The following is a 12,124-nucleotide window of genomic DNA, read 5'->3' on the forward strand; positions in this document are numbered from 1 at the left end:
TTGAGAGAATGAACATTGGGGAGCCGGAGATGTGTCTTTGCCAAGTAGTACAGACAAAGTCGTGTATATCTTAGTATTCTAGGCACCAATTGTCCAATTGATAAGGCCGATTTGATCTTTGTGTAAACGGGGAGTCATCAAAGAAAATAGCAGCATGATCAGAGATGAGAATCAGTTGGCTGAGTAACCGACTATCTGGATAGTGTTGAAACCAATTAGAGGTCATGTAAGCCCTATCCAGCCGCTGTAAAATAAGTTGATCAGCATCCCTATTATTCGTCCAAGTATATGCCGGACCTTTAAAGGGGGTAGCAAGTAAACTAGATTTAATTCTAAAATCAATAAAGGAATCCCAACCCTTGATGACATTTGACCCACCCAATCTATCGTGATGGTGCTCTATTTGATTAATATCTCCAATAATCAAACAATTAGGAGCTATAGTAAGTAAATCAAGAATTGAATTCCAAACTTGAGGTCTATCTTAGCTTCTACTACAGGAGCACTATAAACAAACATTACACATTTACTATTTCCATTAGTAAGTATACCATACATTCAAATCCTAACGGAGAATTACATTGTGTTTCTTGTTGCTCTAATGTAATTCTCCGTCAGGATTTGAATGTATAGTATACTTCCTCCGTTTTTTAATAGTTGCAACACACACTTATTCACGGTATTTAAGAAATGTGGGGTTTACATGATATAATATACTTTAAAATAGGATGAGTGGTTGTTAGGAGTGTAATTTAGTGGGTCATGTGCTTTGAATAAAGAAATTCCCTAAAATAATACAAGTGATATTAAATTTATTAATTCAAACAAAAACAATGTTGCAATTGTAACCGCTAATAATATCAATTTTAATTTGAAGGTGTTAGTGGTTTATGATGAACCAAAATAAAATAAAACCTCAAAATCAATCTTACATATACATTACATGAGGAATTTGTTTTATTTCAAACCCCCCCCCCCCCCTCCTTTTTTTTTTTTTTTTTTTTTTGTGAAAGAAAAACCTTTTCTTAATTATTTTTGAAAAATTAGTTGGACAATTTTATTTTTAAATTAGAAAATCCGCCAAAGTTAAAAGACTTTATGAAAAATAACCCATACACAGAACACCAACGAATATTCCATTTTACAACAAATAAACTACAGTATTACCTACCCTTTTAACATAAAAATTAGTTTTTGTTTTAAACATGTTAAGGGAAATTGCTTCGTAACTATAAAAACTAGAGTGTAACCGTGCAAAATGCACGAGATATATAGTATACTAGAAAGATATTGAATGCATAATATAAGAAAAAATATGTTTAGAATACGGGAAGTTGATTTTGATGTTGTAACTTAGACCCTGTTATTTTGAGCTGTTGTGGTATGATGTAGACTTGTGGTCTGTTCTGTTCTCTGAACTCTGCTTAGCTCTGCTCTACTAAATATTAATAATACACTTGTTTTTCCTTGTTGACTGCTCTGCTGAAATATGATGTTCAATGCTCAGAAGCTTAAAAGAATAGGGTTTTACTCTTATATATCGGTGGCCAGGCAATGTGGCAAGCAATTATGGGGTTTAATTTGTCAAAGCTATAGAGGTTGCTGGTTCAGTTTTATACGGGTAACTTGGTTTAGTGATGTAGGAGTTACTTTGTTCTTTTGTAAACAATTATTCGGTGAGGCTAGTTTCGCTAAAAACGTGTTTTATTTTTGGTTATTAGAGAACTGGAAGTTGTTTGGAGGGTAGTTCCTAAAAAAATGCATATAATTGAAGGGTAGGGGATTTTAAGTGTTATGATAAATGAATTGTATACACATGTTACCGCATGGCATATATTATACTATGTACAAAAAAATAACACACTGAAATGTTTTAGTGTTTTTAAAAAAGTGTAATATTAGTAGTAGTCCCTTGTAAAAAATACAAAGATAAAAAAAAAATAAAAAATAAAAAATAAAAAAAAGAATAGTGGGATGGTAGTTATTGATTTTTTTTTTAATTTTTTTTTTATATTTTTTAAGGTAGTGGGATGGGTTGGTTTTTTATATTTTTATTTTATATTTTTATTTTTTATATTTTAAATTTTAAAAAAAGGAATTTTTTTTTTAAAAAAAAAAAACTAAATGCACGAGAACTCAACATTGGGAGTTTGGAGCATTCTCGTGAAAATGTCTCTTAAATTATATATAAGACTAGAGTGTACCTGTGCAAAATGCACGGGATATATATTTTATAGAAAGATATACAAAGATCTAATAACAAAAATATGTTTTAAGTATGTGAAATTGTTTGTGATATAGTAATTTACTCTTTTATGTGGCTGTATACACCGTGTAGCTAGCTATTATGGAAGTTACTTTGTCAATGTTATAGGGGTTATTCCGTCAATATTTTAGGGGTTACTCGTTCAGCGTTATAGTTGTTATCCCGCCAGTGTTATAAGGATTATGTGTTTTTTGTTATAGGTACTTACTCTGTCAATACTATATGGGTTACTCTCAGTGCCACAGTTGGCTTGTCGCAAAAAAAACAAAAAAAAAAAAAAGTGTTGTCGCATAAAAAACAATATGTATATAATTTTTGTTTCGATGATTATTGAATTAATGATAAGGTAGTTAATTGATTTTAAAAAATATAAATAAACAATTAGAAGAATTTTTAAAAAGGAAAATAGTGGAACTTATATTATGGTGGTGATATTATTAAAAAGTAAAAGTGCACATAATTTTGGTAAAATTTGTGCAATTATTGTAATATTGGTATTTCTAAAAAGAAATTGGACTACGTAGGTAGTTTTTTTTGGGGTAGTGTGTGTTATTAGGAAAAGTAATAGGGGAAGTTTTTTTTTGGAGGGTTTTTATTTAAAAAAAAAAGGACAGGTGGAAGTTATTTATAGGGCCAAAAAAAAAGGAAAAAAAAAATAGTGAATGAGAATTGAAAGATTGGGTTTTGGAGTGATGTGGTGAGAAGTTGAAAAAATCACTCTTAAATTATATGAGTACTAGAGTGTACCCGTGCAAAATACACGGGATATATATTTTTTAGAAAGATAGTATTACAAAGATCTAATAACAATAATATATTTTAAATACGTGAAGTTGTTTGTGATATAGTAACTGACTCTTTTATGTGGTTGGGTACTCCATGTATGGTGTACCTAGCTATTATAGAAGTTGCTTTATCAGTGTTATAGGTGTTACACTGTCAATGTTATAGGGGTTACCCGTTCAGTGTTATTGTTGTTATCTCGCCAATGTTATAAGGGTTATGCGTTTTTTGTTATAGAGGTTACTCCAGTTTGCTTGCCGCAAAATATATATACATATACATATACATATACATATACATATATATATATAACGTGTTGTCACATAAAAAACATTATGTATGTATCTTTTGTTTCAATGATTATTAAATTAATAATAAGGTGGTTAACTGATTTTAAAAGTATAATAAACAATTGGAATAATTTTTAAAGAGGAAAACAGTGAAACTATTTTTTTTTTGAGGAAGGAAAACAGTGGAACTTATGGTAGCGATATTACTAAAAAAAAAAAAAAAAAAAAACTAAACATAATTTTGGAAAAAAAATGTACAATTATTGTAATATTGGTGTTTTTAAAAAGAAAATGGATAATATGATAAAATACTACATTAGTAGTTTTTTGGGGTAGTGTGTGTTATTAAGAAAAATAATAGTGGAAGTTTTTTTGGAGGGTTTTTTAATTTTAAAATGATAAGTGGAAGTTATTTGGAGGGGCACCAAAAAAAAAAAGGGAGTGAATGAGAATTGAGAGATTGGGTTTTGGAGTGTTGTGGTGAAAAGTTGTAAAAATGACTCTTAAATTATATATTAGATATTAGATTCAAACTTTATACTCGTAAAAAGCTAAAATGAACTCCGTAAAATTTAAATTTTAAACACAAAAAGAAATATTAAAATATAATAAAAAAAACCCAAAATTAGGCGGTCTTCCAAGTTCCACCCTACAAAATTCAAAAATAGGAAGAGGTTAAACCCAAAAACGTGTTGAAAATGTTGAAAAACCAGTACATCCCTTAATTAATACCCAGCTCAACCCCGCAGCCCTTCACTCTAAAGCCACCGATAACCCCTTTTGTCTTTTTCCTCTTTTTTTTCTCTCTCTTTTTTCATCTTCCTATAAATTAAATCCCCAATTTTATCCAATTTCAATCACTTATTCTAGATTCTAGATTTCACAATATCCTACTCTTACTTTACCATTATTAATTAATCAATTAATTTTTAACCCTCTTCAATTTTCATTTCAACTACCCCCAATTCCTAAACCCCCAATTTCATCCCATCACCAAGAATTTCAGCTAAAAATTAACAATTCAACCATCAATTCATCAAAATTACACAAAACCCCTCTTTAATTTTATCAAAGACAACACCCCAATTGCAAGGAAAATTGAATTTGGTGAATGAGAGGTGATTTGGGGAAGTGGTCAAGAGCAGAGGACAAGTTGTTCGAGGAAGCTCTAGTAATATTCGGGGATTTAGCGACGGAAGAGCGGTGGCAGAAAATTGCCGACCATGTTCCGGGGAGGTCAGCGACGGAGGTAAGGGACCACTATGAAGCCCTTCTTCATGACGTCGAGCAGATCGATTCGGGTCTTGTTGAACTTCCGAGTTACTCCGACGAGTTGGCTGCGTCTTGGTTCGGTACCGAGTCGCCATCGAATCGATTGAATCAAATATCTTTTGGGTCGTCTGATGGTAATAACAGTAATGCTAATAAGCCTAAACAAAATGATGTTGAGCGAAAGAAGGGTACTCCTTGGACTGAAGAAGAACACAGGTAATTATTGTTATTATAATTACCTTCGTTTCGTTTCATATTGTTTGCAACGATTTGACATAGCGTGTGAGTAGAAAATGTGTAGTTGTTGCAAATAATATGAAACGGAGGTTGTAATTTTAATTTGGTTGGGATTAATTATATTTTTTTGAAATATTTGCTTAGGAAATTTCAATTGGCTTTTTTGTTGTTATGTTTGATATGTGGTATAAATTTGAATTCTGATATATTTGTAAGTAATTGTCCAAATGCCTAAATTTGTGAATATATTGAAGGTTAGAAATGTGCTAGTGTCTCTTTACTGGATAATTAGCTTTAACTGGTTATTTTTGTTAATGTTGTTGTACACTCGGGTGTAATGTTACGCCCTTTCACTTAAGAAAACCCTCATCTAATGCTCGAGTGTAGAGCATTTGAGGACTTGATGATGCAAGAGGGATAATTTTACACTCGGGTGTAGTATGGACACCGGGGTTAGTTTGTGACCACAATTTGGTAGAAGTTTGGTTGGAAATGGATGGTAATAAGGATGGGTATGAAATGTAGAATATATATTTAATCAATTATGTCCATGTTATTTGGACAGGTCGTTTTATTAGGAGGAATAGTAATCTAGCACGAAAGCTTAATTAAAATATCTTTCAAACCTAGTTTTGATTAGCTGGATTACAAAGACAGACACCTAATTTCAATGATATTTTAGTTAGTTGGTATGAAAAGCAAGTCATATATCCTTTGTTTAATCTAGTTCTTGACTAGGTTGGTGTTCATAGCAGTTAGCGCGGTTATCCTTTGTACAGCACGCTGGGTAATCCTATGTTGTTTGGTTATATGGCAATATAATTGATTTTCTCTAATGTTTGTCTAAACAGGCTTTTCCTGATTGGGCTTGAGAAGTATGGCAAGGGTGATTGGAGGAGTATATCGAGGAATGTGGTGGTGACAAGAACTCCAACCCAGGTAGCCAGCCACGCGCAGAAGTATTACCTTCGTCAAAACTCTGGCAAGAAAGAAAGGAAAAGATCAAGCATCCATGATATTACCACCGTTGATGAGAAATCTGCTGCACGGCCTGCTGTAGAACAAAGTTGGATTCCGCAACCTGGAGGCAATGCCATGGACCATCATACAGCATATCAACAAATGGGTGCATCACCCCCATTCAATGCTGCTAATACTACTCAAGAGGGTTCCCCATTTGGCTATCAAACTTTCAGGTTCCCGATGTAAATGTATGGAAGTGAAACGAAGGTGGTAGTGGTGGTTTCCGATACAGGCTGAATGTCTTATTCTGTACATATAAGGAAGTTGTGTGTTGTAGAATTTGTTTGGTAGTTATACTTTAAAAGGAATACTGGTGTAGTGGTGTGTGAGTGTGGAGTAAATATGAGGGCAAGAGTGTTGGGGTTGAAGTACCCATGAATGAAGTGGTTTTTAGGATAGTGAAAGGACAAGTAAACATAGGCACTACATGATGAAAAGTGTTAGATGACAGTTAGAATGTACTTGTAATTTTAACTAAAGCAGTCTTTTTCTTATTATAAACTACAGCAGTCTAAGGTGAAATCTATACATCATGATATCTTAATTGCTAAAAACTCTGGATTTGCTTGGTTTATTTTCATTCTGGTTTGTGCTTTTTATTCGAAGCTGATTTTGTGGTGCTGAGATTTGTTGAATTTGGGTTTGTGGATCATCTATGAAACCAAGAGTTAAATCATGAAGAAAAGAAAGAGACTCCAAGTGGTCAAGTCTAGATCCAATCCAAAATATTTTGGACTTGAAGAGTCAGAGTCTAAACTAAACTTTTTCAAATTCGATCGAAGTAAATTGGATTGGATTGGACTGGACTGGACTAGATTTTGGACATATACCCTTAATACCAAAGGGGAAACAAAGATTTGTGCAGTAAATATTACTCTTGATCATTTTTTCACAGCAAGCTTTTGTATTCTCCTGAGAATTTTCTCATTCATCACCATCAGTTGTATTGGTTATGAAAAAAAACAGTGGTAGATTGAGAAGACCGAAACTCAAACTACACATTCGTTCGGGTGTAGTTGTCACATTACAGTTTAATTACACCATCAACATGACAATTCATTTTGGACGGAGGGAGTACTAAAAGCAAGATTCTTTTCTCAGCAGTCACAGGGACTCGAACCATTGCACTATAAGCCCATAACCAAACAAAGAAGACAACTTGCCTGGACTCATTAAACAAGATTGTACAGTACATAACAGTCTCAGGTTCTCAACTAAGTAAGATTGCATATAACAGAATCTCAAACCAGGGACAACAAGTTTATGAACAATATTGTACCCAATGTCTAGGCAAGGTATACAGGACATACAGATTCACTTGAGTACAATATACATTTATTTCCCACGAAGCAATCAGAGAAACTGCAAGACTCCGAATCGGCTTTAGTTTTAGTGAGAATCACCCTCGGTTTTCTGCAAGAAAATGAGAATACAACATAAACGTTGTGGTTGAACAAGCAAAGGATACAAAAGAAAGATGATCCATTGAAAACTATAGGAGATGATTATGGAAATATCAGCACACGCCTTTCATCAAGAATGCACAGCATTTACAATTTACCTTTTTTTTTTTAGGAAATCAAATTATCTGGTCCTTATAATACCCTACTTTAGCATGCAACCTTTTAACCATTTGCCATGGAATAAGTCACAACGAAAAAGAGCATGAGATAGGAGAAACCTAATTTAATTTGATAAGAGTATCAATTATTATCGAGCCTTATAAGTTTTCGTAGCTACTTTGTTAGTATACAATTTCCTGGGAAGAAACCGTCCGTCCATACTTCCAAGCCTAGATATAATAAGAGCAAAGCAACTCAATGTAAAGGAAAGACAAATTTCCAACAGCTCACACTTTTCACTGGAAACTATATGACCTCAATTTTCCTCGGTTCTTCATATTATAGCCTCCAAATAGCAGATAAGCACCAATTCTCTTTCACAATTTTACAATTTGTATTACTTCAGCTCAACTTTTTATGATCAGAGGATACTAATTCAATATTAAGTAGTGGTAGAATGATTATTATTGTTGTTAATCAATTGATCACTAAAAAATCCAGTCCCAATTGTATACAACAGAGTACTTCTAATAATCATCCTGGTCCCAATGTTTTTGGGGGAATAAAAAAGGCTTTGGAGGAGGAAAAGATCATTATTCTAATTTTGAGCTCCATTAACCATAGACAAAAAGCTAATCAGAACTTAAATGGTTAACTCAGTTTTGTATCAATCGCATAGGGCCAGTTTTAAGAATAGGCCAATATTTGCACTTTTCGGCTTTTGCTATACTAGAATAGGCCAGAATCTCAGGTTTCATCATTCATGTAATGATGCTAAAGTTAGCTGTTCAAATCTTATAATCCATAAATTCGATAATAATCTCAAGTCTCAACTTTCAGCAAAGCATTCTTTTTTACCTAAATACCCCTCCCCCTCCTCACGATTGAACAAAACGAAAAAATTGAGGCCCCAAAAATAAACAATATAAAAAAATGAAAGCGAAATTTGTTTCATCATTTGTGTTATAGAACAGGCATATTGTTGCCAAAATAGTAGGAAACCCAGTCACCCAGATATATGTCATGTAACACCACAGTTGTTTCTTTCTTACGTTTACCATTTTTAACAGACTACGCATATAAAAACATGTAGCAAAGATTCACAAAGCAACAAAGATTTAACTTCACAAGTCAAGTTGTTTCTTCCTTATGTTTATTATTTCTAACAGACTATGCATATAAAAACATATAACAAAGATGCAGAAAGCAACAAAGATTTAACTTCACAAGCCATGTCCATCACAAATGATACCATCATAAACTTAAAGATGTACCCCTACGGCCCCACCTATATAACATTATTACTCTGACTCTTTATTTCAATTCAAGTACTCGTGTTGAATACTCCAGATTCGAATACTCCATAAACAGATACCAGTATGACACTTAACATTTCATTATGGACCCATACCATTCAAAGTTTTTCAAATAATGCCGCGATTGAAACTTGGACAAAGTATTTCTGTTTGACACACTTCTTATTCAGTGTAAGTAACATAATCCACCAACAACAATGCAGAACAGTCAAGCACAAATAAATCAAGACAATAGAAATCAACTAAAGGTAGAAATGCCACAAATTCATGATCTATAATTCTATATATGTACACACTAAAAATCAATTTCATCTTAAACAGAAGTGAATCAATATCAATCAATACCAAAAGCTAAACTATATATTCGTTCGGTCTAAATTAAGTTATTGTATTATTAGTTCAAATGAAATTAAGCATTATAACAAATATAGGGGAAATACCTTCTCAGCACCCTCCTTTTCTTTCTCAGCCTTCTCTTTCTCTTGCTTCTTTTTCAGTTTCTCCAACCTCTCCCTCTCCATTTTCTACAAATAAACAGGTCAAAATAAAAATCAAACACAAACCCTCAAAATAGTGAAAAATTCCAAACAAAATCCAAACAAGAAAACAGTAAACAATAAAATAGACCCTAAAAAAAAAAAAAAAAGAGGAGAGAGACCTGGATGTAGACGGTCTCTTTAGCACGCTCCTCTTCGCTGAGAACGCGGCCATCGCTGGAGAAGCGAGCGAAAAGAGAAGACCTACGAGCAGCTCCGTCCATGATGCGATGAAGTGATGAGCGAGAAACAGCAGTTGCTGCGGATCTCATTGCCATGATTGATGCTAGATTTTCTCAAGGTTTCGAGCGACGACGACGATGACTAAAACGGCTATTAAGGCTTCTTCGAGGACCTACCTGATTCTTTTTTGTTGGGCCTACTCTATGCTCTTTTGGTGTTTGTGGATATATGACACGGGTCATTCTAGATTTTTAATTATATATATATAAAAAAAAAAAAAAAATAGGGGGGAGGAATCCGGTGAGAATAGGCTCATATGTGAGAATTCATACTTATATGAGAACTGATCTTAAATTTAGAACATGTGAGTACAAATTTAGAACATACGAGTAAAAATTTAGAACATGTGACTCAAATAAAAATTTAGAACATATGAGTAATAATTTAGAACATCAGTGTGAGTAATATGTTTAGAACATCTGATTTAAGAATTAGAACAAGTGATTAAAAATTTATTAAATTTGCTTTATGAAATATTAAACATATGAGTAAAATTTAGAACATCTAATTTAAGATTATGAACATGTGAATAAAAATTTAGAACAAACTGATATAGAATATAAAAAGTGTGAGTATAAAATTTAGAATATACGAGTAAAAAAATAGAACATATGCTTTAAAATCTGAAACATATAATTAAAAATCTTTGAACACACATTTTAAAATTTAGAGCATATAAGTTAATATTTTGGAACAAGTTTTTTAAAATTTATGATATCAAACTTAACTAATTTATGATTTAGAACATGTGAGTACTACATTTGAACATTTGATTTAATTTAGAACACCTAAGGAAAAGTTTAGAACATAAGATTTAAAATTTAGAACATAAGAGTTAAAATTTAGAACATAAGAGTTAAAATTTAGAATATTAAGAGTGTTCTCACATAAGAAAATTTCTCACCAGAGCCTCCCCCTATATATATACATATATACACATATATATATATACATATATACATATATATATATACACATATATACATATATATATATACATATATATATATATACACATATATACATATATATATATATATACACATATATACATATATATATATATATACATACATATATATATATATATATACATATATATATATACATATATATATATATATACATATATATATATATATATACACATATACTAGGTTAGTTGCACGGTAATTTATAATAACCATTATTAAACTTTTACGAAAGATATGTTAGATGTTAAAAGTAGGGCTGAGCAAAACCACCTGAAAAATCGATCCGTAACCGTTTCGAAAATTAGGGTACGCAATCCGGTAACCATAACGGATCGGGTACCTGTTCCGATAATTTGTTATCGGGTATGGTTATAGGTATCATTTTAAAATTAACGGTTATTCGATCCTATTCGATAAGCATTTATATTTGCTTTTTTCCCTACTTAAATCTATTAATATAAATCTAAACTTTTACTTTACTTCATAATCACTTTATAAGATCAATAATTAGTAATATTATTAATAATTTGGTCAAGATCATATGGTATTGTTGTTAATTAGTTTTAAATGATATCATAATAACTACATAATTAAGTTTAATTATCATTATAAGATATCTTATTGGGTACTCGATAACCGGTTTTTTTTTTATGGGTATCACTTTTAGTGATTTTGGTTATCAGGTACCCGAACCGTTAGTACTAACAGTACGGGTACACGTCCCATGCTCACCCCTAGTTAAAAGAGGTAGAAAATGAGCAAAAATATGTTTAGAATTTTTTTTTTTATAGCTATATAAATAATTATGTTAAAGATATCTTAAACCCCTTCTATTTTAATTAATTATATTATATAAGGTAAGGGAATTATTTTTGTAAATAAGATTTATTTCCTTAATTGAATTTTATTCAAAAAAAAAAAAAAACCTTAAGGACACACTAAAAAATAACACGTGTCATTGCTAGTGTGTCTTTTAGTGTATATATATATATATGTATATATGCATATATATATATATATATATATATATATATATATATATATATATATATATATATATATATATATAATGAAAGGGAAAAAACAGGAAAACAAAATAAAGGAAACTACCTACGAAGGAACTAGATGTGGAATAGCCACATCCCTAGAATCCTCCTGTAAATTACGACCCACCTCTACCGGAATATTATAAATATACTTTAAGGGAGAGTCATGAACGACTCAGCCATTGGCCAACCAATTCGTCGCTCTATTTCCTTCTTTAAACACATGAGCAACCTTCGTTGACCAACTAGAATCATTAAGTAGCTTCTAACAATAGGTGATATCTATCGTGAACGTTTTCTCCCCTTGGAACATCCTTCTTGCTTAAGGCCTGAACACAATCAATATTATCCATCTGAACTTCAAGCTTATCAATCTGCAAATTACGAGCTAGTTCTAGTCCTATACTCAAAGCCATTATTTCAGCTTCAAAATGCAGTGCTGTAGCCAATGTTCGAGTGAAATGCTGCAACAAATCTGCCATTGTAGTCTCGAATAATGGCTCCTCTTCCAGCTGGACCTAGGCACCCTTTCACAGCCCCATCACAATTATAGTCGGGTGCTTGCCAAGCTACAAA

At 32.0% G+C, this 12,124-nt stretch overlaps 2 protein-coding genes across 2 annotated transcripts; one reads left to right on the forward strand and one right to left on the reverse strand.

Moving 5' to 3' along the window:
* Positions 1 to 4,143: 4,143 nt before the first annotated feature.
* On the forward strand, positions 4,144 to 6,399 carry LOC145605642 (transcription factor DIVARICATA-like). The gene is made up of 2 exons (XM_081661714.1): positions 4,144 to 4,827; positions 5,700 to 6,399. The coding sequence occupies exons 1-2, from the start codon at positions 4,451 to 4,453 to the stop codon at positions 6,055 to 6,057; spliced, it is 735 nt and encodes a 244-aa protein (XP_081517840.1). The 5' UTR covers positions 4,144 to 4,450; the 3' UTR covers positions 6,058 to 6,399.
* Positions 6,400 to 7,009: 610 nt separating this feature from the next.
* On the reverse strand, positions 7,010 to 9,617 carry LOC145605717 (uncharacterized). The gene is made up of 3 exons (XM_081661790.1): positions 9,408 to 9,617; positions 9,190 to 9,273; positions 7,010 to 7,284 (listed from the first exon to the last, which is right to left on the reverse strand). The coding sequence occupies exons 1-3, from the start codon at positions 9,561 to 9,563 to the stop codon at positions 7,261 to 7,263; spliced, it is 264 nt and encodes an 87-aa protein (XP_081517916.1). The 5' UTR covers positions 9,564 to 9,617; the 3' UTR covers positions 7,010 to 7,260.
* Positions 9,618 to 12,124: the final 2,507 nt, after the last annotated feature.

Source organism: Chenopodium album, chromosome 22 (assembly GCF_948465745.1).
Source record: "Chenopodium album chromosome 22, dcCheAlbu1.1, whole genome shotgun sequence".
Lineage (NCBI taxonomy): Eukaryota > Viridiplantae > Streptophyta > Magnoliopsida > Caryophyllales > Amaranthaceae > Chenopodium > Chenopodium album.

Bases quoted from the DNA above. Each gene is read 5' to 3' on its own strand.
- LOC145605717 (XM_081661790.1), bottom strand. From the start codon at position 9,563: ATGGCAATGAGATCCGCAGCAACTGCTGTTTCTCGCTCATCACTTCAT. The intron at 9,274-9,407 runs GTCTCTCTCCTC...GTTTATTTGTAG, and splicing joins AAGAGACCGTCTACATCCAG to AAAATGGAGAGGGAGAGGTT. The intron at 7,285-9,189 runs GTATTTCCCCTA...ATTTTCTTGCAG, and splicing joins AAAAGGAGGGTGCTGAGAAG to AAAACCGAGGGTGATTCTCA.
- LOC145605642 (XM_081661714.1), top strand. From the start codon at position 4,451: ATGAGAGGTGATTTGGGGAAGTGGTCAAGAGCAGAGGACAAGTTGTTC. The intron at 4,828-5,699 runs GTAATTATTGTT...TTGTCTAAACAG, and splicing joins TGGACTGAAGAAGAACACAG to GCTTTTCCTGATTGGGCTTG.